Below are 22,695 nucleotides of genomic sequence, written 5' to 3'. Positions count from 1 at the left end.
GAAGAATTTCTTCCTTATATCTAATTTAAATCTACCCTCTTTCATTTTAAAGCCATTACCTCTTTTCCTGTTGCCACATAACCTGGTAAAAAGTGCCTCTCCAGCTTTCTTGTAGGTCTCCTTTAGGTACTGGAAGGCTGCTGTAAGGTCTCCCTGGAGCCTTCTTATCTCCAGGCTGAACAACCCCAACTCGCTCAGCATCTCTTCATAGCAGAGGTGCTCCAGCTCTCCTCTGGACTCACTCCAACAGGTCCATGTCCTTTTTATGTTGAGGGCCCCAGAGCTGGATGCAGTACTGCAGGTGAGGTCTTGTGAGAGTGGAGTAGAGGGGGATGATCACCTCCCTCAACCAGCTGGTCACACTTATTTTGATGCAGCCCAGGATACAGTTGGCTTTCTGGGCTGCAAGCACACATTGCCAGCTTGTGTTGAGCTTCTCATCAATCAACACCCCCAAGTCCTTCTCCTCAGGGCTGTTCTCAGCCATTCTTTGCCCAGCATGTATTTGTGTTTGGGCTCCAGGTGCAGGACCTTGCACTTGGACTTGTTGAACTTCATGAGGTTTGCATGGTCCCACCTCTCAAGCCTGTCAAGGTCCCATCTGGATAGCATCACTTCCCTCCAGCGTGTCAGCTGCACCACACAGCTTGGTGTAGTTGGCAAACTTGCTGAAGGTGCACTTGGTCCCTCTGTCCATGTCACTGATAAAGATACTAAACAGTGCTGGTCCCAATACCAAGCCCTAAGGAGCTGCCACTTGTCACTGGTCTCCACTTGGACATCGAGCCATAGACTGCAGCTCTTTGAGTGTGACCATCCAGCCACTTCCCTTTCTGTTCATTCCTAAATGTCAGTTTCATACAGTTTTCATCACATCTGCCTTGATATACCACTGATTGAAGGAGTCCACAGATGCCACAGTCAATAAAAAAGTTACTGCCTTATACCATAGTTCATAAATAATCCATGGGAATAGGAATTTCATTTCAATTCCTTAGTTTTCTGTCTTTTTCATAGAAACAATAAGGCCGTGATTTAAAGTTTATGTAGAGAAAGCATAAGGATAGTTAGAGTCCTATACTGATGCTGCTACAGAATTGTCAGACGTGGAAAAAGATGAGAAAGCTGTTGATGGTTCATTCAGCTAGAGAAACAAAAGTCATATACAAGTGGAGTCTTCAAAATAAAGTATTTTTTGAGCCAGGATAGTTAAAAGTAGATGAAGGAAGCGACTAATAAGTTTGTACTGGAATAGTCTGCACAGATGATATTGCAAGATCAAGTTCATGCAGGGAGGAGTTGTTTGAGTTTCTGTGGAATTGTGCCTTGTTTCACACTTTGATCGCAAAAGTTGTTATAATAGAGTTGTTAAGAATAAGGGAATAATGCTAGCGTTATTAATACATTTATTAGTTTCAAAAATGAGACTTGGTTTGGAAGCCAGTCTGCACAGGAAAATGATTTATCTTAACCAGTCTTCATGGTCTCTGCTACAACAGCATACAGTGAAAGTAAGAGGTGTAGGCGAACATGGCTTTTAGGTATAGAAGCTTATTTCCTTAAAAGCCTGTCAAGATGAAGTACTTGTACATCATTATTCCCCTATCTAGGTAAGCTGTTAAAATCTTACAGCCTAGTTGCTAGACAAAGTTTCCAAAATAATTTTACTGTGAGAAGAATGACATCATTTGTTGGTAAGTTGATGACTGAGGGATGGTGAGGGGGATGCCACTTGCTGGAATGCCTTGGTGATCTATTTGCAGCCTAGTTAAGAAGGATTCAGATTGAAATTTTCTTTAACCTGTTTATCCGAACAAAACAGGTTACCTTTCTCATAGGAACATTATAATATCAAACTGTCAACTATTATTGAAATTCCTGGGTAAAGTGCTATTTTACTAAACCTGTTAAGTCCTTCAAACATGGTAAGCAGATAGGTCTTGCATCTGAGCTTTTTCAGAGGTCTCAGGGGACACTACAAGACAGAATCATTTAAACTTACTCTGAGTCTGAGAAACCATCTGGGTCAAGAAGTCATCAAATGAAAAAGTGGCATTCCAAAAGGGTAAGACTGATCACCCTGGAAGAGAGTTGCAGCACCAAGTAGTAGGTGAAACTAATCCTTTATGTGGTTTTTGCCATATTTTGGGGTAGGCCACTGTGAAAGATGTACTGCCCCAGTGCAGTGTCACTACCTGGTTTCTTGACTATGACTCTACCTCTAGATTCCATACAATTTCCAGAAGGCAACAAGAGCTAAGGAGCCCATGATGTTCTTTCTTCGATTGTGGCAGTCGTTTCCAGAAGCCAGCAGATATATTTTCGTGTTTAGTCTCTAATCCTAGAGTATAGAAATATGGTCACTGGCGTGCCTCTTGTGTGTGAGTATTCATCTGAACCATACTGAAAGAAAAATGCTGGTTTATACAAGCCACAACATTTCATAGGAAGATGCCAGTTTCCTATAGTCTTCAATTGAGGTTGAGCATGATCAGAAACGGAAAGATGTCAGCTTTAATCATGAGTTGTCAGATTTTGTCTTGTCAATGTATTTAATAAAACCTGACACCTATGATTTCTAAAAGAAGAGGAGACAAAGAGAAGAGATTTTACCAGGCAATATTTGAAATCTAAGCAGGAAGCTTTATGGATTTTGAGGTTGTGGTTGAGGTATTAAATTATAGGATGATTTCCAGCATCAAAATACTTAATGTATTGCAATTGAGGGATCTGTTAAAACTTTTTTGATGAAATTCATAATAAAACTGATGGGTAGCACTTTTTTCTGATATAAAAGCATATCACTTGAATTAATTTCGGGGTTTTAATTCCCAGCAAGTTTTGTTATTTTCTGAGTGATTTGGTTTTGATGGAATTTCTCTATTTTTGGATTACCTTAGTATTAGTAATCTTTTTGCTTTGCTGAGGTTTACTGTTTAACAAGCTAGACAGTAGTTAAGAAAATTCTTTAAACAATCCAAATTTCAAGAGCCTCAGAAGACGTGTCACAAACATTTTAAATGCTTGTGAAGCTCCAGGTAATTAACCTTTGATTCTTAGAACGATGATCTTAGAATAGTCTTGGGTATAAAGAAGATGTAGAGCAATATGAGACATGCATACACACGGGCAATGCAGCAGCCTCATTTGCCGTGCTCTTGCATTTTGTTTTCTTAAAATAGCACCACCAGGCAGTTTCTGCGTGACCCTGGATGTGGTGGGAGGGAGGGAGCCGTGAGCAGCTGCTGGGGGACAGGATCTGTGGGGACAGGGCTGTGGCCACCCTGGCTGTCATCGCTAGAGGCCAGTGTCCAGCCACGGAGCGGCAGTCTGGGACAGCGCAGGCGGGTCTGCTGGAGTGGGGAACCGAGCTCCTTGCTACTTGCTGTTTGCTCTGATGTGGCAGAGAGGGAGGAGGAGGAGGAGGAGTATCCCGGCTGTGTGTGTTCTTCTTCCAGCTCCCTTTGTTGCAGCACTCCTCCCTCCTCTGAATAGTAGTGTTTCCAAGTCTCCAAACATCCTCATAGAAATAGAGTCCTCTTGCTTTGTAATGCTTCATCCTGCTGTTCAGCAACAATTAAGAAACATCTTACGTGTCTTGTCACTGTCTCGTGTCGTACAGTGGTACAAGGCTCTGTGTGTACTGCCTGTATAGCTCCAGCAGTGTTTCAGCAAGTACTGGCTATTCCATTTGGCTTGGATCACTCTGAAATGGCTGCACTGTATCTGGGCTGATTTCAAGTCAAAGTGATGATTTCTATAAAGAAAGGACAGAGTGTGCCCTCAACAAGTTTGCCAAAAATATGAAACTGAGAGGAGTGGCTGACACAGCAGAGGGTCGCACTGCCATCCGGAGGGACCTTGATGGGCTGGAGAATGGATCATGGATCAACAGGACCCTTATGGAGTTAAAGAAAGGGAAGGACAGAGTCCTGCACTTGAGAAGCTTCCACCCCAGGCATCACTACAGGCTGACTGACTGGAAAGCAGCTTTGCAGAAGGGGACCTGGGAGTCCTGCTGGACACCAGGTTGACCACTGATGATGTTTAAAGGCCTCTTCCAGCCCAAAGTATTCTGCAATTGACGAGCAGTGTATCTTTGCAGCAGAGACCAGCAGCATTGTGGACTGCATTGGGAACAGCTTTGACAGCAGGTCAAGGAGGTGATTTCTCCCTTTTACTCAGCCCTAATAAGCCCATATCTGGAGTACTGTGTCCAGTTCTGGGCTCACCAGTACATGAGGGTTGTGGAGCTACTGGAGAGAGTTCAGAGAGGGGCCATGAAAATGATAAAGGAGCTGGAGCATTTATCATATGAGGAGATGCTGAGATATCTGAGACTGTTGATCTAGAGAAGAGAAAGCTCAGGGAGATCTCATCAATGTAGCGAGAAGATGTAGCCAAACTTTTCTCAGTGGTGCCCATCCTTGAAGCAGTCTGCTCTAGGTGACCCTGCTTTGACCAGGACGAGTCGGACTGTACGGTTTCCAAAGGCCCCTGCTAGCCTCAGTGGTTCTGTGAAAAAGAATTAAATGAAGGTTGGAGAGTGTCTCTGAGAATATGTATGGAGCATACTTATAATGAGTCAATGATAAACTAAGAAGGAAAAGTATAAAAGCAGTTTCCCATCTGACAGTTTGGGAAGAGAAGCCTTGGAAACTGTACGTGTGCTGGGAGTTGTGCACTGCAGATTGTGAAGCAGGATCGTGCGTTAGATAGGAACGTCTACAGTGGTCTGGACAAACACGTGGGACCAGAAGCCAGTGTCCAGAGTCAGGACAGGCAGTGCTGAATGTCTCAGTGATCATTCTGAGTAACTGTTAGGACTCCTGAAAATGAGAACCAAGAGTTGATCTCAAGGAATCATTTAAACCAAACTTGTACTCTGAGGTGAATCAGGTATTTACCCAAATATCTTAGGTAATTGTTTCTTAAAATGTGTTCTTCCATGAAGAAGGTTCTACAGTATCCCTTGTTTTGTACAATGTTCTTTCACTCTAGATGTTAGAAAGCTTTTTTCCTAGTATCTAACATGAGTTACCATCATCACAAAATGAGCTGCTTTTTTCTTCTCCTTTGTATTTGGCAGCCATTTCCTGGGAAATGCTGTGGTTTTGCTCCCCTCTCCCGTCTTGATAGTTCATATTTTCAAAATCTCTTCTCATTCCTTCTTTTCTCACCTGGACTTTTCCAAATTTGCATCAGTTCTACAGGCTGGTGCTCATAACCAGAACTTCCGTGGCACCGAGGACAGGGCAGTGCATATGTCCAAAATTGTATGTAAGATGCTTCTGCTACTACCTGCTGATTTAAGATCTGCAACACAGTTGAAAGCATAGTTTGTGAAATGCTCAAGCTTTTTGTCCTCTTCCTCTACCTCAAGATTTGTACCCTTTCACGTCAAAATCTCTAAAACTCCGGTAGACATTCTCAAAACCAATGTTGACTTGTTTAGAGTTCCTTTCAACATTTTGGAAATTCCGATGAAACTTTTTACATTCTCGCGAAGTTTTCCAAATCCCCAACAAGATTTGTACCCTTTCACGTCAAAATCTCTAAAACTCCAGTAGAGATTCTCAAAACCAATGTTGACATGTTTAGAGTTCCTTTCAACATTTCCAAAATTATCCATGTTGCGTTACTGCATTTGGTTCCCTCTGCTCACATGTAGCGTTTTGAACTTGTGTGTCTTAAATTTCAGCTGCTTTATTTCAGACCATCCCTCTAGTTAGTCCAGATACTTTAGGATTCTGATATTTTATCTACTCCCAGCTTGACCTTATCTGTAGTTTACATAAATGTGTTCCATTTCAAGATCCTGTTGGGACACCTGGGAACCATAAATGCAGCCCCTGGTTAGCTCTGTCCTCAGCAGCTTTGCCTCATTGGTAAATGCTGGGAACCTCCGGATTGCTCAGACTTGAGAGCTAAAGAGCAGGGGGGACACATGAGGAGAGTGCCAGGGAACTGTTTTGTGGGGTTAAATCTGTCATGGGAGAGTGTCCTTTTCTTGTCTGATCTACCAATATTAGATTACATTTTCCCAGTATACACACTGTTGCACATCCTCCTGGCTTTTCTCTGCTATTGAGCAAATGCTTACTTTTGCTTTCATGGTTGTGTGTTCTTCAAGGACAAGCAAAATTAATAATCACTACAGTAGTTATTGATCGGCCATTTTGAGCTAGCAGTGTCCTTGCCTCTGGTCTCCTTGCCCTCGGTCTTTCTAATGCAATTTCTGCCTACAACTTACAACATCAATATGCTTACTTTCACCAGAATCTCTTGGATTTTGATGTCTAGAGCACTGATTCATGATCATGTGAAAAGAAGGTATAAAGAATTGAATGTGGTCATGCAGAACTGGGGCTTTCTGCTTGGGGAGGACACAATATTGAGGCTAGGATGGATTAGCGCCTTATATTTAGAAGTGTATTACGCCTTGATGGAGGGGATTACAGTCTTACCTCTAACGCTGGGTCCCTTGATGCTTTCCTGCTTTAGAACGCAATGTGGAGGTAAGCAGCACAAGGTTCAGAAAGCAGTTTCTGAGAACACACTTAACTTTTGTGTCCCGTTTAAAATACACCTGTTGATCCTTCCAACATTGTACCTTGTGTCTCTGATAAAATGGCAAGTATACTCCAGTCGTTGAGAAATAACCTGTCCCATTAAAATGGCTCTGTGCTTGTTTTCAGGAGTTGAAGACACTCAGCCATTTTGTGATGCGAATCTTAAGTCCAGTTCTTCAGTGAGTGCTATGATTAAAATTAAATAAACTGTGAAGTTTGCATATAGTGTTTTTTTTGTACCTAAAATATAATACATAGTTGCAGAAAATGTTTAAAAGTTGGACTTAATCTCCAGTGAGGAGCGACAACAGCATTCTTTACAGGACCAAGACTGATTTTGAAGAGCATGGTGTTCTGGGGAGTATTGCCTGCAGAAAATGTGGCCATGTGGCATATCCAGCTTTACAAGCAACTGTAAAGGCATTTCCAAAATATAGGATAATAGATGGGTAGTAAGTATTCTAAGGCAGTAATGCGTTCTAACTTGTAGTACAAGTAAGGCTCTATAGTTTTGTATCCACAGAGCAATTTATTAAAAATTTTAAGGTGATTTAATTAAGCTCTTTTTATTCTTCCTGTTTATTGGATGGGGAAACTGAACATTCCTGGTTGAAGATTCCAGTCTAGGATAGGTGGCTATTTAGGATTTGTCTCCCTGGACCTCAGCCAGGTGAAAGGGAGGACACCAGCCTAAGCCAGCTGTCTAAACTCAGTGGTAACCAGTGGGTGCTTTGCAAGGCTGGTTCACCTGGTGGGCAAGGTGGGTAAGAGAGATGCAGACATCTCCTTCTGGGGGTGCCCTCTGAGCTCTTCAGTAGCCACAGAGAAATTTTAGTCACTCGAGTTAGATGCCTACATTTTAGGTGACTGAAGTTGAGGGGAATGAATCCCATGCTTTCCAGTTACTCCCTGTCATTACACATTGAGTTGGCTGTGAGTGCTGTGACTGCTTGCTGTGTGTGCATAAGCTCATTAGTCACATCTCAGTATATGTGGACTTGTCTGTGTACAACATGGTGTTGAATGTTGCTGGTGCTACTCTATTCTGCCCAAATACTCTTCTTTGTTTAGAATTTCCTCATCTGTTAGTTCAGGTGAGGTTTTATGGCTGATATATTCTGAATACTTCCAAGCAGAAACATATTTCTCAGTTCAAGTATTTGTGGTGTTGGATTTAGCTTGCAAATTAGGATGCCTGAATGTAAACAGCTATGTCTTCAATGAGGGTTAAGCTCCTTTAATAATATCCAGAGGAGCTCTAGCCAGTATTGTCAAACCTAGAGTGTAATTCTGTCATCCTAAAGAAGACATTACATCTGGTCAGCTGACTAGATATTTAGGCTTCACTGACTACCTCGAGATTCTAAGTACTGAACCAATGCCTTGACACTGAGATAAAGATCATAGAATCATAGAATCATAGAATCATTTTGATTGGAAAAGACCATTAAGATCATCAAGTCCAACCATTAACCTAACACTGCCAAGTCCACCTCTAAACCATGTCTCTAAGAACCTCATGTACATGACTTTTCAACACCTCCAGGGATGGTGACTCAACCACTTCCCTGGGCAGCCTGTTCCAATGCTTGACAATCCCTTCAGTGGAAAAGTTTTTCGTAATATCTAATCAGCCTCACCTGGTGCAACTTGAGGCTGTTTCCACTTGTTGTCTTATCGCATGTTACTTGTGTCATTGTACACATCTCTCTCCACAAAAAATTTGTACCCAGCATGTCTGAAAAAAGCCATGTAAAAGTGACATCTAGAAAATGCTCTTCCTGCAACTTTCTCATTACCCATCAAGCCTTCCCACAATATAAGCTAATTAAAAGAAACACAACAATAGTGTTAAATGAACCTTCCTGTAACTGGAAGCTTTCAAAAACTTTTGAACCTGTTCACCAGCTGCATTTTCGCTGTGCAAAAGAAAAAGATTTGCTCCTTAAACACAGCTGATAGCTGCAATCTTAAGAAGGAGCCTTAGATCCACATGGAGAAATTGAACAAGACACATATCCAGAGAGGTTCCTGTTTTAAGAAGGTTTTGATTTAACAGGTAAGTATAAGCACTATGGTAAATGATGATGGTGATTCATCTAGTTTACAAATTATTACATTATTTTATGAGAGTGCAGACCTACAAGCATGGGATAAAATTACCTCTTAAATATTATTAAAACTTTATTCCTGAAGGACCAATGAAAGCCATGGGAGCAATTGGAAGTCCAGTCTCTTTTTAAAAACACCCAGACAAAATAAACATCTTTTTACAGCTAGCTGTATATTCTGCAGTTAAGCTGAAGCCTTCTGCCTCTCCTAGTTCACACACAGAATATACTTTTTGTCTGTACATTAAATATTGGGATACAAAAATAAGTGATGTACAAAACATGTGAGACCCATGCAAGACAACTTCTTTAACACTAAGAACTCTCCCCTTTCTTTTCTGGGTGCATCTTGTATTCTCAGAGTTTTGTCAGCTCAGTCATATACAGTGGGAAAGGTTTGGGGCAGAGATTTCTGTTTTGAATAAAGTAGTTAACTCTGTCATTGGCTATTCAAAATAGGAAAGGCTATTAGAAAGTTACTGCTAGCACCGGTTAAATATCATAGGCAAAGAGTTGAAGATTTCTATTTATTTATTTTCTTTCTTTCCCTGTTTCAGATAATTTTAACTTACTATACTGACATAAACTTGGTTCCCAAACACTATTAAAAATACGTATTCTATCTTGTGTCCCTCATGTAATGTACTTCAATGAATAGCTTTCAGCCTTATTAGGGAAACTGACTGGAAATGACTTATCTTTCCATTGTTTCAAGGTGACTTTTTCTCCTAATGGTAACGCTGCTTGTTCTGCAGTGCAGTTTAATATAGTATATTGTTTAACAAGCATAAACCCAGTATTGTTTTATCTTGTATTATTTATTTTATGATTAGTCCAGGCTATATCATCTTGTAGATTTTCTGTGTCTACCAGGAATAATCACTGTCGGTCTCCAAAAATCTAATCTTACTACTGGCCTTCCCTGTCTTCTTTCCCCTTCTTTATTCTCTGATCCACCAAGAAAATAATTTAGTTTCTTTCTCCAGACACACACACACAGATGTGCACCAGATGGTTACTGATACTTTCGAGGTCTGATGAGTTATTGGAATAATTAGTGTTGGTGTGAGGTTTGTCATCTAACTGTAATACTGAACTGTGTAGTTATTTCTTTCAAGCTTTTAAAATTAAAGTTTTGTTTTATTCAGACTTCTGAAACAGCACATCAAATGTCAGTGCAGATAGTAATTGATACCCAGTTCATGGTCAGAAGTTCACTCAACTCTCTTTCATATGTAAAATTAGTGATCTTATAAAAGGGATCAAAGGCAGTCCGCATTTAGGTGCTATGTTAATTTTATGCCGGAAGGAACGGTAAGGTATTAATCAGGGAATTATTTTAATGGTGAATTGGGAAATAATTCTTTCTAAAATATGAACATAAGGTGTGGGAAATGACAGAGAAACTGATACATCAATATTATTTATGGATTGTGAAATTAAAAGAGTAGTCCACATGAGCTGAAAAAGGCTGTATCCCAAGAGTCTACTAAGTCTCACTGTTTTGTGCAAGTCTTTGTTGCCCCAGCAGGTTTAATATGTTTTGATTTATGAAGTATAAATATGAAGACAACTCTTAAGAAAATGTTGCTTCTGTGTATGTTACTTCCAAATTTAGTTTGTGCTATAATGGATATGCCTCCTAGGTCTGCTATATGGTACATGCATTTGATAGTTAAATCTGATTAAAATAAGAAAAAGTTACTTCTCTTTGCCCTTGACATAGGAACAGGTCAATTCCTTTTGTTTTTTGGTGTTCATCACTATTTTAATAGGTGTATCACTCACAGCTGTCTTTGGATGTAGCTGCAACAGCTCTGTCATCACACAGCCCTTGCCTGCATGATTTAGGTCCTTTCCCTGGTGTTTTGATCTTGGAAGAAATTTTGGAACAAGATTATTGTCATCCACCAAAAATACTGAATTGGTGCAAACACAGCAGAATAAATAACTCCTGTACAGAAAAATACTGTGCTAGCCATGTAACAATAAGGAATTCTGTGGGATTGCTAGACACTAATAGCATGCATAAGTATTTGCAGGATTGGAGCTTTATAAAATCCCAAGTAGAATCTGAGTTTCCTTTCCTTAAGATTCACTGATTAATCTCTTCAGGCCTACCCTACACTACTCTGTCCTTTCTGGTTTTGATCAGTTAATCCCTGTGTCTTTTAAAGCACATTTGATGAACAAATGCGAGAGCTGGGGAGGTATCTGAGCTCCCTAGCTTGTGTCAGCCTTTACGTGCAATCAGGCTGCTCTCCGGCCAACTCCTTATTTACTTAACATCTGTCTTCATCCTGTGAAAGGCGTGATGTGTTCTTAACTCGGGTCTCCCTAGCCCTATAAAAAATACAACTTTGTATGATGCTATTCTTTCTGGAGTTCATATTGTGTATTTGCAAGAGTTCGCCTTCATATCCGAGTAAGACTTGTCTTGCAGTGAGTGGGAAAGGGTACTATTGTCCACATGGACATTTGTAGCTGTTAATGTCACAGGACTGACCTGCTCTGAATACGCTTGTTCCCCTCCCATTGACTGGAAGGGGCTGAGACCACCAGTCTCTTGAGGGCAATCACTTAAAAAAACCTGCCTACATTTAGGCATTGTCAATACAAGCAGCATGCTGCATGTAAGTGTTCTTCTGTTCTGTTAGTACTGTGTAATTCAAAAACATTTTGGAATTGGGGTGTTGTTACTTTTGCAGGTATGGGACATTGGAGGGCAGCCAAGATTTCGCAGCATGTGGGAGCGTTATTGTAGAGGAGTCAATGCCGTTGTGTAAGTTTTCTTGTGTACGCCCATACAAAGTGTATTTTAAAATATATATTATTAATATAGATATGCCTTTCTTCCTGTCCACCTCCATCACATAAGAAGACCCAACACAATATTACGATAAAAGTACTGTGTTTTATACAAGCAGCAACCCAGATATATAAGTAATTTCATGTTCTGGGTAATTTCCCCCCCACAGGCCGTATTTAATTATTTATTTCCTGCATTAATAAATGCAGGACTTACACGACTCAGGACCGTTCTAATGCTGTTGTCAATGTGAACACATTTTTCACATTTTAGATGTTTTAGTGCAACTTTCTGCAAGTAATGGACAATAACCTAAGTAACTATATTCCCATTGCAGTTACATGGTGGATGCAGCCGACTTAGAAAAAGTAGAAGCTTCAAGGAATGAGCTACACAGTTTGATAGATAAGCCACAATTGCATGGAATTCCAGTAAGTATTTTGATTATTATTCTTGCCTGAATGTAGACGATGTAGCCTAAATCCTCATGAATTGATTCCTCTGAACTCTTGAAAGTACTAGCTTATACACGATGCAGCCCTGACACATTGGGTGTGCTTCAAAAGCTGTTGTGACATTTTTTCAGAGGACTCAGCATCTTATCAGTGCTCCAGTGTGTTTGCACGTTTTCTCATCTAAAGGTCAGAATATATTTGGAAAAAATTCATTTTCACGTGTGGCATTATCAGACAGTCATTACTTCCAGTCAGTCCCCTTGTTGGCTGGGTTTGAACCAGTGACCCAGATATGTTTCTGGCAGTATCTTAAGGCACGCAAGATGTGTCTTTCTGAAGGCTGGCAGATGCTAACGTCAAATAGTGGCTTCTGCTTCCAGAGATTGTGGATGAACTTGACTTTTAAGCGTCCTGACTTTTTCTCAACTTCTTAGTTTTTCAAACTAAGCTATGTGGAAAAAATGCAAATATGCATCTGTTCTCCAGTAGGAAGTGTCAAAGAATAGTATATTCTGCTGAAATTCTAGTGAGGAATTATGGATGTACAGACTAATGTTATTTAATTAAATGTTATCATCTGACAATGTAGACCTAGTAGAAGTCCATCAGGTTGGCACTGATCTTTGATGCTGACAACACCAAGCAGGTGTTCATACAAATCGGGAAGAAGTTACAACTTGATGGCTCTTGCTTGGTGCCTTTTGTGTAAGCAAATATTTGGACACTTGGGCAGTGCAAGTGATCAGAGTCATCTGAGGATGAGTAGACAGTCAGCCAACACAAAAACATTGTGAAAATAAAGTTCTCACCCATCCATTTTTGAAGGAGAATTTTTCCAGTGACTTTCCATCTGTTTTTATAAGGTTTGCTGTTATTGTTGTGTTCTTATGTGTTCCATACCTATTGAACAAATCCCACAGAAATCTAGTCATGCTATTCATGGCAAGTGACATTTTCTGCCCTTTGTACTGTCTTCACGTGCTGTTATACTTATCACTTTTCCTTCCTGAAATGACAGATCTCTCATAACTTCAGAATTATTTAATTAAATTGCGTTCCTTTTCTATGTTTTAATATCACATTCCAATTGCCCAGCCTGACCAGCACAGTAATTTCCAAGGTGCAGTAATGCACTTTTTACTTACTTCTTTTTTCATAAGTAGTAACTAGCATTGAACTTCCTTCAATTTATTGTACTCAGGCTTTGGCGTTATAGATTTTAAGGTAGCTTTATTAATCTGAGACTGCAAGTAATGGGTTTTAATGTGTTCGAGGTTCATGGGAAATAATGGGGCAGTCTTGACTCAGAATGGTAACACATCTGGAGAACAATAATGCAACCATAATTAGAAAAACCTTCCATTGCTTACTTTATCTTAGAAGGTGCTCAACCCATTTATCTGACCTTAATTTATACTTGAAGCCTGAAGTCTTGGGTAGAAACTCATTAAGTTCCAGCATCTAGTCAGTAAATTTTCTGTGTTTCTCAGACTTAATTCCTAATTGCTGCCTTTCTGATTCCTACAATGGATGCTCAACGTGGAGGGAGAGGAATCAGTCATTTGGCTGGTCCTTGGGTCACATATGGTTTGGATGCCTGGCTGTTTAGTATGTCAATGTTAGCAAGCAGGGGAGCAAAACCGTAGAGAGAATCACGTCTGAGGCTTGAGGACTCAGCCTGTACTGCAGGGGCCCTGGTTTTGATGAACATTATTCTGGACCTGTGAATTGGGTGTCCACTGGTGGCTTGAGAGCACCATGTTCTCCTCCAGATTTAGTTGCATGCAGTCTGACACCATCCCATAATGACATCCAGAATGGGAAGATTCACTTCCAGAGGAGACTTCCGATACTGATACACTCAGAAATAATTTGATCCAGTTTTCAGAGGGTGTGCATCCAATATCTGATCCTGACTAGGAGCAGGATTTTCATGATGCTCCCACAGTCATTGGCCATTTTGAATATGGCTGCTGTTGTGTTCTGAGTACTTAGCTGCAAGATTCAAAATAATGCCAAGAAACAGTCAGAGACAAAACCAAACTTTTATTGCTCCTGAATTTAACATGAATATTTATTTCAGGTCTTAGTCCTTGGAAATAAAAGAGACCTCCCAGGTGCACTGGATGAAAAGCAGTTAATTGAGAAACTGTAAGTAGCTGGCCTGTGTAAAAAACTGAGACACTGTGAAATTTGATATGTGAGAGAAAATCATTGGTAGTCTATGGCAACAACCAGCTATAACAGATTTCATTTTACGTTCTCAGATACTCTGAGCTCTGCTGGCAGTTGAAATAGCGATCTAGGCTGATAACTGCAGTAGATTTGAACCTCTCTTGATTTTTGTTTCGGTTGTATAAGGTTGTTTCAGATAATCCTGTTTTTCCACCACTGAAGATACAACCGCTATAGAAAGTAATAAGCTCACACTTGTCAGAATACATTGTAGTGGCAGTTTAATGCTTGAATGGCAATAGAACAGAACTGTTCCACACTACTGTTGAGATTTTGATTGCGGGGTGACAATAAAACAGTGGCAGATGTATTGGTAACTCCCTCTCCCCCTGCTTCCTCTGTTAGTCCCTCCCTCTCCCCCCTTCCCACTATGACAGGTGATTGGGAGGGAAAGAAGGACAGAGAGAAGAGAGTTGGAAAAATTAAAGATGTTTTACTAATGCTACTAATAAGAATAGAGAAAATAATACAAAATATACAAAAACAATCTTCAAAGTCACAGCAACTGCAGAGCCGGCACCTGAAGTCCTGGACTGGACTCTGCAGCCAACTGGAGCTGGATTCAGTCTGTCACTAGGCCTCAGTTTGCAGGGACGACTAGCAAGGTCCTCTCCTAATGTTGGCCATAAAGAAAAAGGGATGAGATCCTTGTGATCTCCCACTTTTATATGAAGTATTCACGTGAATGGGATGTTATACTCTGTTGGTCAGTTTCTTGGTCACCTCTTTCTCGTTGCCTCTCTCGTGAGATGTGCATCAATCCTTATTGATAACCTCACATTCCATTGCTGTGATTACCAAAAGATGTATCTGATTTTCCAGGAAAATGCAGCTAATATGAAAGCTTTAGCTGACAGGCAAAATTCACTAAAAGAGAAACTTGTTTCTTACAAAACTAAGACAACTACTGTCTGTAAATTCAAGCAATTCAGATATTTTTGGCATGTATCCAAAGCATATACTTATGAATTACTGAAACTGACTTAAATTGATGCATTGTAAGGGCAATTGTAAAGGAAATGTACAATTTTGTAAAAATGGCCAGTTTAGCACTAATTTTGCAGAAGAGGATTCTTTGTCTCAAATCACATAATTTTAATCAGTGGGGAGTCAAGTGAAGTTGCAGTATAGAATCATGATCCAAAGATAAGCAAATAAACTGTAACTTTGGAAAAACACAGTGGCTGAGGTTGGAAGGAACCTCTGGAGCTCATCTTGTCCACCACTTGCTCAAGCAGAGCCACCTAGAGCTGATTGCCCTGGACTAGACGACTTTTGAATATCTCCAAGGATGGAGACTCTGCAACCTCTCTGGGTAACCCTTGCTAGCGCTCAGTCACCCTCAGAGGTAAAAAGTGTTTCTTTATGTTCAGAGGGGGCTTCCTTTGTTTCAGTTTGTGCTTATTACTGTTTTTCCTGTCACTGGGTTCCATTTTTTGTGCAGCCTGCCTTCAGATCTTTGTTCACATTAATAAGATCCCCCCTGAGCCTTTTCTTCTCTAGGGTAAACAGTCCCGGCTCTCTCAGCCTTTCTTCATATATGAGGTGTTCAAGTCCCTTAATGATTTTAGTGGGACTTCACTGGACTCTCTCCAAGAGCTTCATGTCCCTCTTGGACTAGAGAGCTAAGAGCTGGACTAGAACTCCAGGTGTGGCTTTACCAGTGCTGAGTAGAGGGGAAGGATCACCTTCCTTGACCTGCTGACACCACCTCCTAATGCAGCCCAGAATACAATTGGCTTTTTTTGCCACATTGCTAGGTCTTGTTCAGCTTGGTGTCCACGAGAACCCCCAAGTCCTTTTCTGCAAAACTGCTTTCATAGAGTCATAGAATGTCCTGAGTTGGAAGAGACCCACAAGTGTCATCGAGTCCAACTCCTATCCCTGCATATGACAACTCCACAGTTCACACCATGTGTCTGATATATACTGGTGCCTGGGATTCTTGCTCCCCAAGAACAGGACTTTGCCCTTCCCCTTGTTGATCTGCATGAGGTTCCTGTCAGCCCATTTCGTCAGCCTGTGGAGGTCTCTTTGGATGGCAGCACATGTATTGGCTACTCCACCCAGTTTTGTGTCATCAACAAAGTTGCTGAGGGTGCACTCTGCCCCATCACCCAGATGACTGATGAAGATGCTAAAGAGGATTGGGCCCAGTGTTGATCCATGGGGTACTCCGCTAGTTACTGGCCTCCAGCCAGCCTTGGTGTCACTGATTGCCACGCTCTGGGCCTGACTAGTCGATGAGTTTTCAGTCCACCTCACTGTCTGCTCATCCAACCCATACTTCTACAGCTCATCTATGAGGATATTACGATAGACAGTGTCAAAAGCCTTACTGAAGTCAAGGTATACAATATCCATTGCTCTCCCCTCATCTGCTAAGCTATAGATTTCATTGTAGAAGGTTATCGAGTTGTTCAAGCATGATTTCCCCTTTGTGAATCCATGCTGACTGCTCCTGATTACCTTCTTGTCTGTCATGTGCCTGGAAGTGGTTTCCAGGATTAGTTGGTTCATCACCTTCAGGGATCAAGGTGAGTCTGACTGTCATGTAGTACCCTGGGTCTTCCTTCCTGCTTTTTCTGAAGACCTGAGTGAGATTTGCTTTCCTCCATTCTTCAGGCACCTCTCCCAGTTGCCATTATTGTTCAAAGGTTATCGAGAGTGGCTTCACAAAGACATCAGCCAGTTCCCTCAGGACTTGTAGGTGCATCCCACCAGGACTCACGGACTTTTCTATGTCCAGTTTATGTTGACCTGATCCTCTTCTGTCACAGGTACAGCTTCCTTGCTCCAGACTTTCCTGCTGGTCTCTGGTGCCTGGGATTCCTGAAGGCTAATCTTGCCAGCAAAGGTGGCCTTCCGTACTTCTGCCTTTTCCATATCCTGTATAACCAGGTCCCCAGTCTCATTGAGCAGTGGGCCCACATTTTCTCTTGATTTCCATTTGTCGGTTATGTACTTACAGAAGCCTTTCTTGTTGCTTTTGACATCCCTCAGGAAATCAAACTTCGGTTGGGCTTTGGCTGTCCTGCGCATGCCTGGACAGTTTCAGTATTCCTCCAGGTTACCTGTCCCTGCTTCCACTTTCTGTACACTTTGTTTTTGCTTTTGGGTTTTGCCCCACTTATGCTTCCTGGCTTTTTATCCAGGCCCATTAAGATGGGCTGCTCTTGAGCCTGGAGGTGATGCTTGAATATTAACCAGCTTTCTTTGCTCTTCTTTGCTACGGGGCCTTATACCATGAGACTCTACCAAGCAGATCCCTGAAGAGGCCAAGTCTGCTCTCTTGAAGTCCAAGGAGGGTCACTATTTAGTTCTCTTGTTTATTAGAGTCTCTTGTGTAATCTCAAGACTCTTTCCTTGATGCCTCCACTCCACATCTGCTCCAGGAACATCATGTGTTTCCTGTGTGTCTGTGTCACTTGTGTGAGGATAAATAAATGAAAAAATAACAAAAAAAAAAATAACAAAGTGCTCAGAAACTCTGAGGGCAATAGGGAAATTTGCAGGAAGAGAAAGAAGTTAATCAAGAATTAGTTTCTTCCTAAATGTAGAGGCATCCTTTCACTAGGAATCAGATCTGATATAATTAAGTATGATATAATAAACATCCTGAAGATTAATGGTTTGATAATTTGAGTGCTGTTATTTGATTATAAGAGTTATTAGAGGTAAAAACTCTGAATTCTAGATGAAAAGAGTGAAAAGTGAATGCTGAGACATGGTAATGTTACTTGGTTGCCTCTGCAAAGTATTATTTTCAGCTCATGGGTTTCTGTGTTTTTATTATTCACTATTATACTGACTTAATGACAAATTTGAATTTTTGTGAGATGACTTTACAACCTTTTAATCTTTATAGTTTAAGAAATGTGGGGGTTTTGTGTGCAGTAGCATATTTTAAAAATTTAATATCTGAGGATAGAATTGAACCCACTGAGTAAAAAGCAGAAAACATATAATTTGATGGAAATTTCTGTTGTGAGTTTTAACAGCATGATAAAACTACTTATTTTATTATTTTTGTTTCTGTAGAAACCTTTCAGCTATTCAAGACAGAGAAATCTGCTGCTATTCTATTTCCTGTAAGGAGAAGGATAACATCGGTAAGCTGCTTTTTCTTACAGCATCATCAGTGTATACTTTGGATCAGATGTTAAAAATGTTAATGATATTTTAATACCTAACTCAAATATATAACTGAAAATCTCAGTTGGAAGGATTTTACTGCAAATATTTCATGCAGTTGTGGTTTTTTTTTAACATAGAATTACACATAATTTAAAAGTCACTTGTAGAATTATTTAGTTCCATGAGAAGCTAAGAAACTAATTTGACTGGAGCCATGGAGCGTATTTAAAGCCCAAAGTCATTGAATCCCTCACAAAAAATGTGTTACTTTTGACAAAATAGTAACTGGATATGAAGGCCTTCCAATTATTAGGTGGTACTTAAAAAATTGTGGTATTTTACTCCATCCATGATTTTACTTTGAAAGCAGGCCTTACACGTGTGGCTGTATGGTGGTGTTCCTCAAACTGAGGGACTGGTGCTTTTGTTCTTCTGGAGACTCCAAGGCTGTATCCTGAAGTCAGTGAGGACCTGTGAAAGCTCTGTGAAGTTGTCTTCCATCTGCCTTTGCTTTTTGACCTTTCCTCTCCCCCCTTTCTTCCACTTTCCTGTCCCTCTCCTCTGTCATGCTCTCCCCTTCCCTCCACAAGGCAGGAGAAAGGGGTGAAGGACGGGCTGAGCCAGCAGCAGCGGTTGCCTGGGGACATGCTGCCTCTGTGCCGCCCTTCCCTGCACACTGCTGAGACAAGTGGTGCTGGATGGAAGGGATCCAGCCTGGGTGGATATTTATAGCTGCTTCTTGAGGGAGCCAGACTCATTAGAAAAGCCGGGCAGCTCAGCTAAATGAGAGACCATGGGAGCGGGAATGGGAGGAAAGCCAGTTTCTCTCAGCAGCAGGGGAAATCTCCATCCTAGGCAGAGAGGACCAGGTGTTAGATGTCGTGAGGAGGCTATACCATGACACCCAGGCTTCAGAAAACGGTGGGCGATTTCAGGTGTACGCAGGGACATGTTGGGCAGTGAGGACTTCTCTTGGAAATGGTGTACACCATTTGGGGACATTGGTTTGAAGGAGGCCACACCCAGATTTGCTGCAGCTTGGGGTGCACCAGTTATCTCTGAATAAGGGAAATACACAGAATGTACTGTTACAGTAGAGAAGGTTAGACTTTGGGATATAAGGACTGAGGAGGACCACACAGGATTATCTGCATAGGTGAAGGGCAGTGAAGCTGAGGTTTTAGAAATGCAGTGCTTGATTCTCATCAGACTGGCAAGACTGCAGCAGAGGACCTCAAAAGTGGTATTGTGACTAGAAACTGATAAAAATAATTTAATTTCTGAAAGGATCCTGGAGAAAATAGGTTTTGATCCTGGCTCACTTATATGAGTGGTTTAGAGGAGAAAAGTACCTAAAAAAAGCTTACTAACGTGCTGTCACGAAATATTACACGGAGGCACCCCGAGGTTAATTTAAGGGACAAAAGAGTCCACAACAACTTTTATTAAACCAGTGAGAAACAGGGTTCTTGCACTCCACAAGTGACTTAAATACAGGTTCGGATATCAGTTGAGGAAATAATTTGAAGGGGCAGCAACTAATACAACAGGCGGTCCACAGTGTGCATACACGTGACTGCACCAGAACAATGCCGGAGCCGGCCCTGGGTCCCGGGGAAGCACACACTTGCCAAACACGGTGCAGGATTATTTTTTTTTAAAAGAGATGCACGTACTCGTAGTGAGTACGGGAAGTGTGCACTCGCGATTCCGCGAGGGTAAATTTATAATACACTCGCAATTGTGCGAGGAAATAATTTACTTACACGTGCCAGTGTGCACGGAATCCTACACGTGCTTATATGGAAGCACGGGAGGAAAATACACTCGCGGTTGTGCGAGGGGCTCTCAGCGGCCACTCGCGACTGTGCGAGGATTAATTTAAAGTACCCGTGCAAATGTGCACGGGAAATACATGTGCAAATGTGCACGGAAAGTATAAATATGCTCGCAATCCTGCGAGAAGTTTTACTTACACACGTGGCGGCAGGGCAAGTGGAGTCTCCATCCCGGGGAGCGGGGGGGGCTGTGGCTCCCGGCGGCAGGGGCCAAGCTCGTGCTCCGAGGGACCCGCACAATGGGCGGAGTCACCGACGAGAGTCCCGTTTTTTATCTAATCAGACCTGACTGGAGTCACTCTAGAAGCTTCTCTGCACCCCCCACACTGACTGTGGGTGCCCCTGAAGCCTTCCAAACATCCCCCACATTGCCTGTGGGTGCCCAGCGGCTCGGCACTCCCTTCTCCTAATGGGCATGGGTGGTGTGCTCTGGGCCACACAAAAGAAGCTGTTAGCCTCAAGTACCAGAGAAAGAGGGAGATGCGCCCACTCCTTCCAAACTGAAGGGGGGCAAGGGGAAAGAGGGGGGCTGCATTCTGCCACACGTGCAAATGGGAAAGTCATGAAAAGAACAATCACTACTGTGGAACCATGTAGATCACTTACTTGTGTAAGTCCTGGGAGTGTTGATGAAAATGACTCAAATCCTAACTGAGAATCAGGCAAGTATCTTCCAGTGTAATATTGTGCCTAGAAAGGCTGAACTGGTTCCTGAATATTTGCCAAAAGAAATAACAAATGGGAGCAGACTGCATAAATCACGTGTGTTTGGAACTGTGCAGGCATTACTGGAGCAGTGTGTGCCATATTTGAGGAAGACCTTGAGAAACTGAAAAGAGGTTGGGCAAGAACCTAAGGAGATCAAAGGACTGAAAAATATAATGAAAAACTATAATGAAAATCTATTTAGCTTATTAAAGTGATGAAACTACTAGGCTGTTAAGGAGCAGACTGGGAGCTGTCTTCTTCCTCTGCATTTTTGATTGATGTCAGTGCAGTTGAATGAGATGATTAATTTTTCAGTGCAAGCTGCAGCCTGGCTAACTGGTCTCATCAGGAGGTGTAGGTGTAAGGCTGGCAGTTTCTGTGTCCTGAGAAACTGTAGAAGTACATAGTTATTAGCTTTGTTTTAGATGCTGCACAATGCTTTTGTCTGTGGTCTCAGTGTCTGAGCTGGTCTGCCAGGATATTCATGGAGTGCTGTCTTAAACTTAGAGCAGATGTGGCAACAAATCTTAATTTGAGGGCTGGAGCTGTTGCTGCCCCCTGACATCCTTCCTTCCTCCCTGACAGATGTTACTACCTTGAGGCAAAAACATCTAATCTGCTCATGAATCAGTTTGTGAACTGCTGCAGTTTTCAGCCCAATGCATTAGGTTGTGTCAGGAGGGGTACCAATTTCAGCTATTAAATTTTAGTCCAGTGTTGCATGTCTTTCAGAGACCTTGGACTCTTGCAACCTACGTAAATGGCTTCTTAATGCCTTGTCTGATGTTTGCCTTCTCCTTCCTTCTGGCTGAGTATTTCTGCCTTTCTGCTTTTCTGTTCTCATACTGCTTTTCATTCTAGTCTGGATTTTACAGTCCGTTTCATGGACATCTTAAATCTTTGCTTTTTCCAACAGTTCTTCATCCGTGGCTTAGAGAACTTAATGTCAGTCATCATCTTTCATAAACACAAAATACACATAATTTTAAAACTAACAAAAACAACAGAAAAAACCCTACCAGGAGTTTTAAGTACTGAGTGTTTAATTAAGTGTAAATGAAGGCCTGTGTTTTCTGGATTTTGTTTGTGTGGGGTTTTTTGGGTGTTTTGTTTTGTTTATTGTTTTTGGTTTTTTTTAGTTTGTGTTAACCTGCTGGTGTTCTGTAGTCCTTTTACACTCTGCAAGCAGGCTGTTGAGATGTTAATTTTCTTTTATCTGTCTTGGCAGACATAACATTACAATGGCTTATTCAGCACTCCAAGTCAAGACACTGTTGAAGAAAACTTTTGCTGAAGATAACTCTTTCCCAATCACTTTGACTTGTATCAGCTTTACACAACTGAAAAGATAAAGAATGCAACTGTGTACTACCAGGACTCACTTTGGTCGTATTTGTTAACAGAAGTAAAACTGAGTTATAGCTTGTCTCTCTATTTTTGTTCTTTTTTTAGAAATCCAGATATTTATCTGCCTAGGTAAAATTCCTGAACGCCTTAATACAAGTATGACAGAAAACAATACTTTTTTGGGCAGAAATGTTTGAGTTCATGCATGTGAATTGTCAGATCCTTAGTAATTTTTTTCTAATTTGAAACTGAATAAACTGCACAGTGGAAACAGATATGACTGGGGTTTATTTGAATGTATTATGTAATCATTCATCCAGTATATTTTCCCTACAAGCACCTGTGGTTAAGTATCAATAACCAATTAAAACCATAATTAAAAGCATCTTATTTGAACAAAATGCTGTTAATCAGAACACTTTCAAATACTCTGATTGGTGAGAAGTTATTTCCAAAGTCGTGTATCTGTAGTTATCTAGATTT

At 41.3% G+C, this 22,695-nt stretch overlaps 1 protein-coding gene across 1 annotated transcript in view; it reads left to right on the top strand.

The window, feature by feature from the left end:
- LOC309444438 (ADP-ribosylation factor-like protein 8B) overlaps window positions 1-22,479 on the top strand; it is a 31,965-nt gene extending 9,486 nt beyond the window's left edge. Inside the window, exons 3-7 of the mRNA XM_082062247.1 lie at window positions 11,392-11,465; window positions 11,830-11,923; window positions 14,031-14,098; window positions 18,224-18,294; window positions 22,094-22,479. Of these exons, the coding sequence (XP_081918373.1) occupies window positions 11,392-11,465; window positions 11,830-11,923; window positions 14,031-14,098; window positions 18,224-18,294; window positions 22,094-22,143 (357 nt within the window). The 3' untranslated portion in view covers window positions 22,144-22,479. The remainder of the gene's footprint in view (window positions 1-11,391; window positions 11,466-11,829; window positions 11,924-14,030; window positions 14,099-18,223; window positions 18,295-22,093) is intronic.
- Window positions 22,480-22,695: the final 216 nt, after the last annotated feature.

Source organism: Streptopelia decaocto, assembly GCF_964273445.1.
Source record: "Streptopelia decaocto genome assembly, chromosome: 1".
NCBI lineage: Eukaryota > Metazoa > Chordata > Aves > Columbiformes > Columbidae > Streptopelia > Streptopelia decaocto.
Note: the sequence above shows the minus strand (reverse complement) of the source record. Positions and strands in the feature narration are given on the sequence as shown.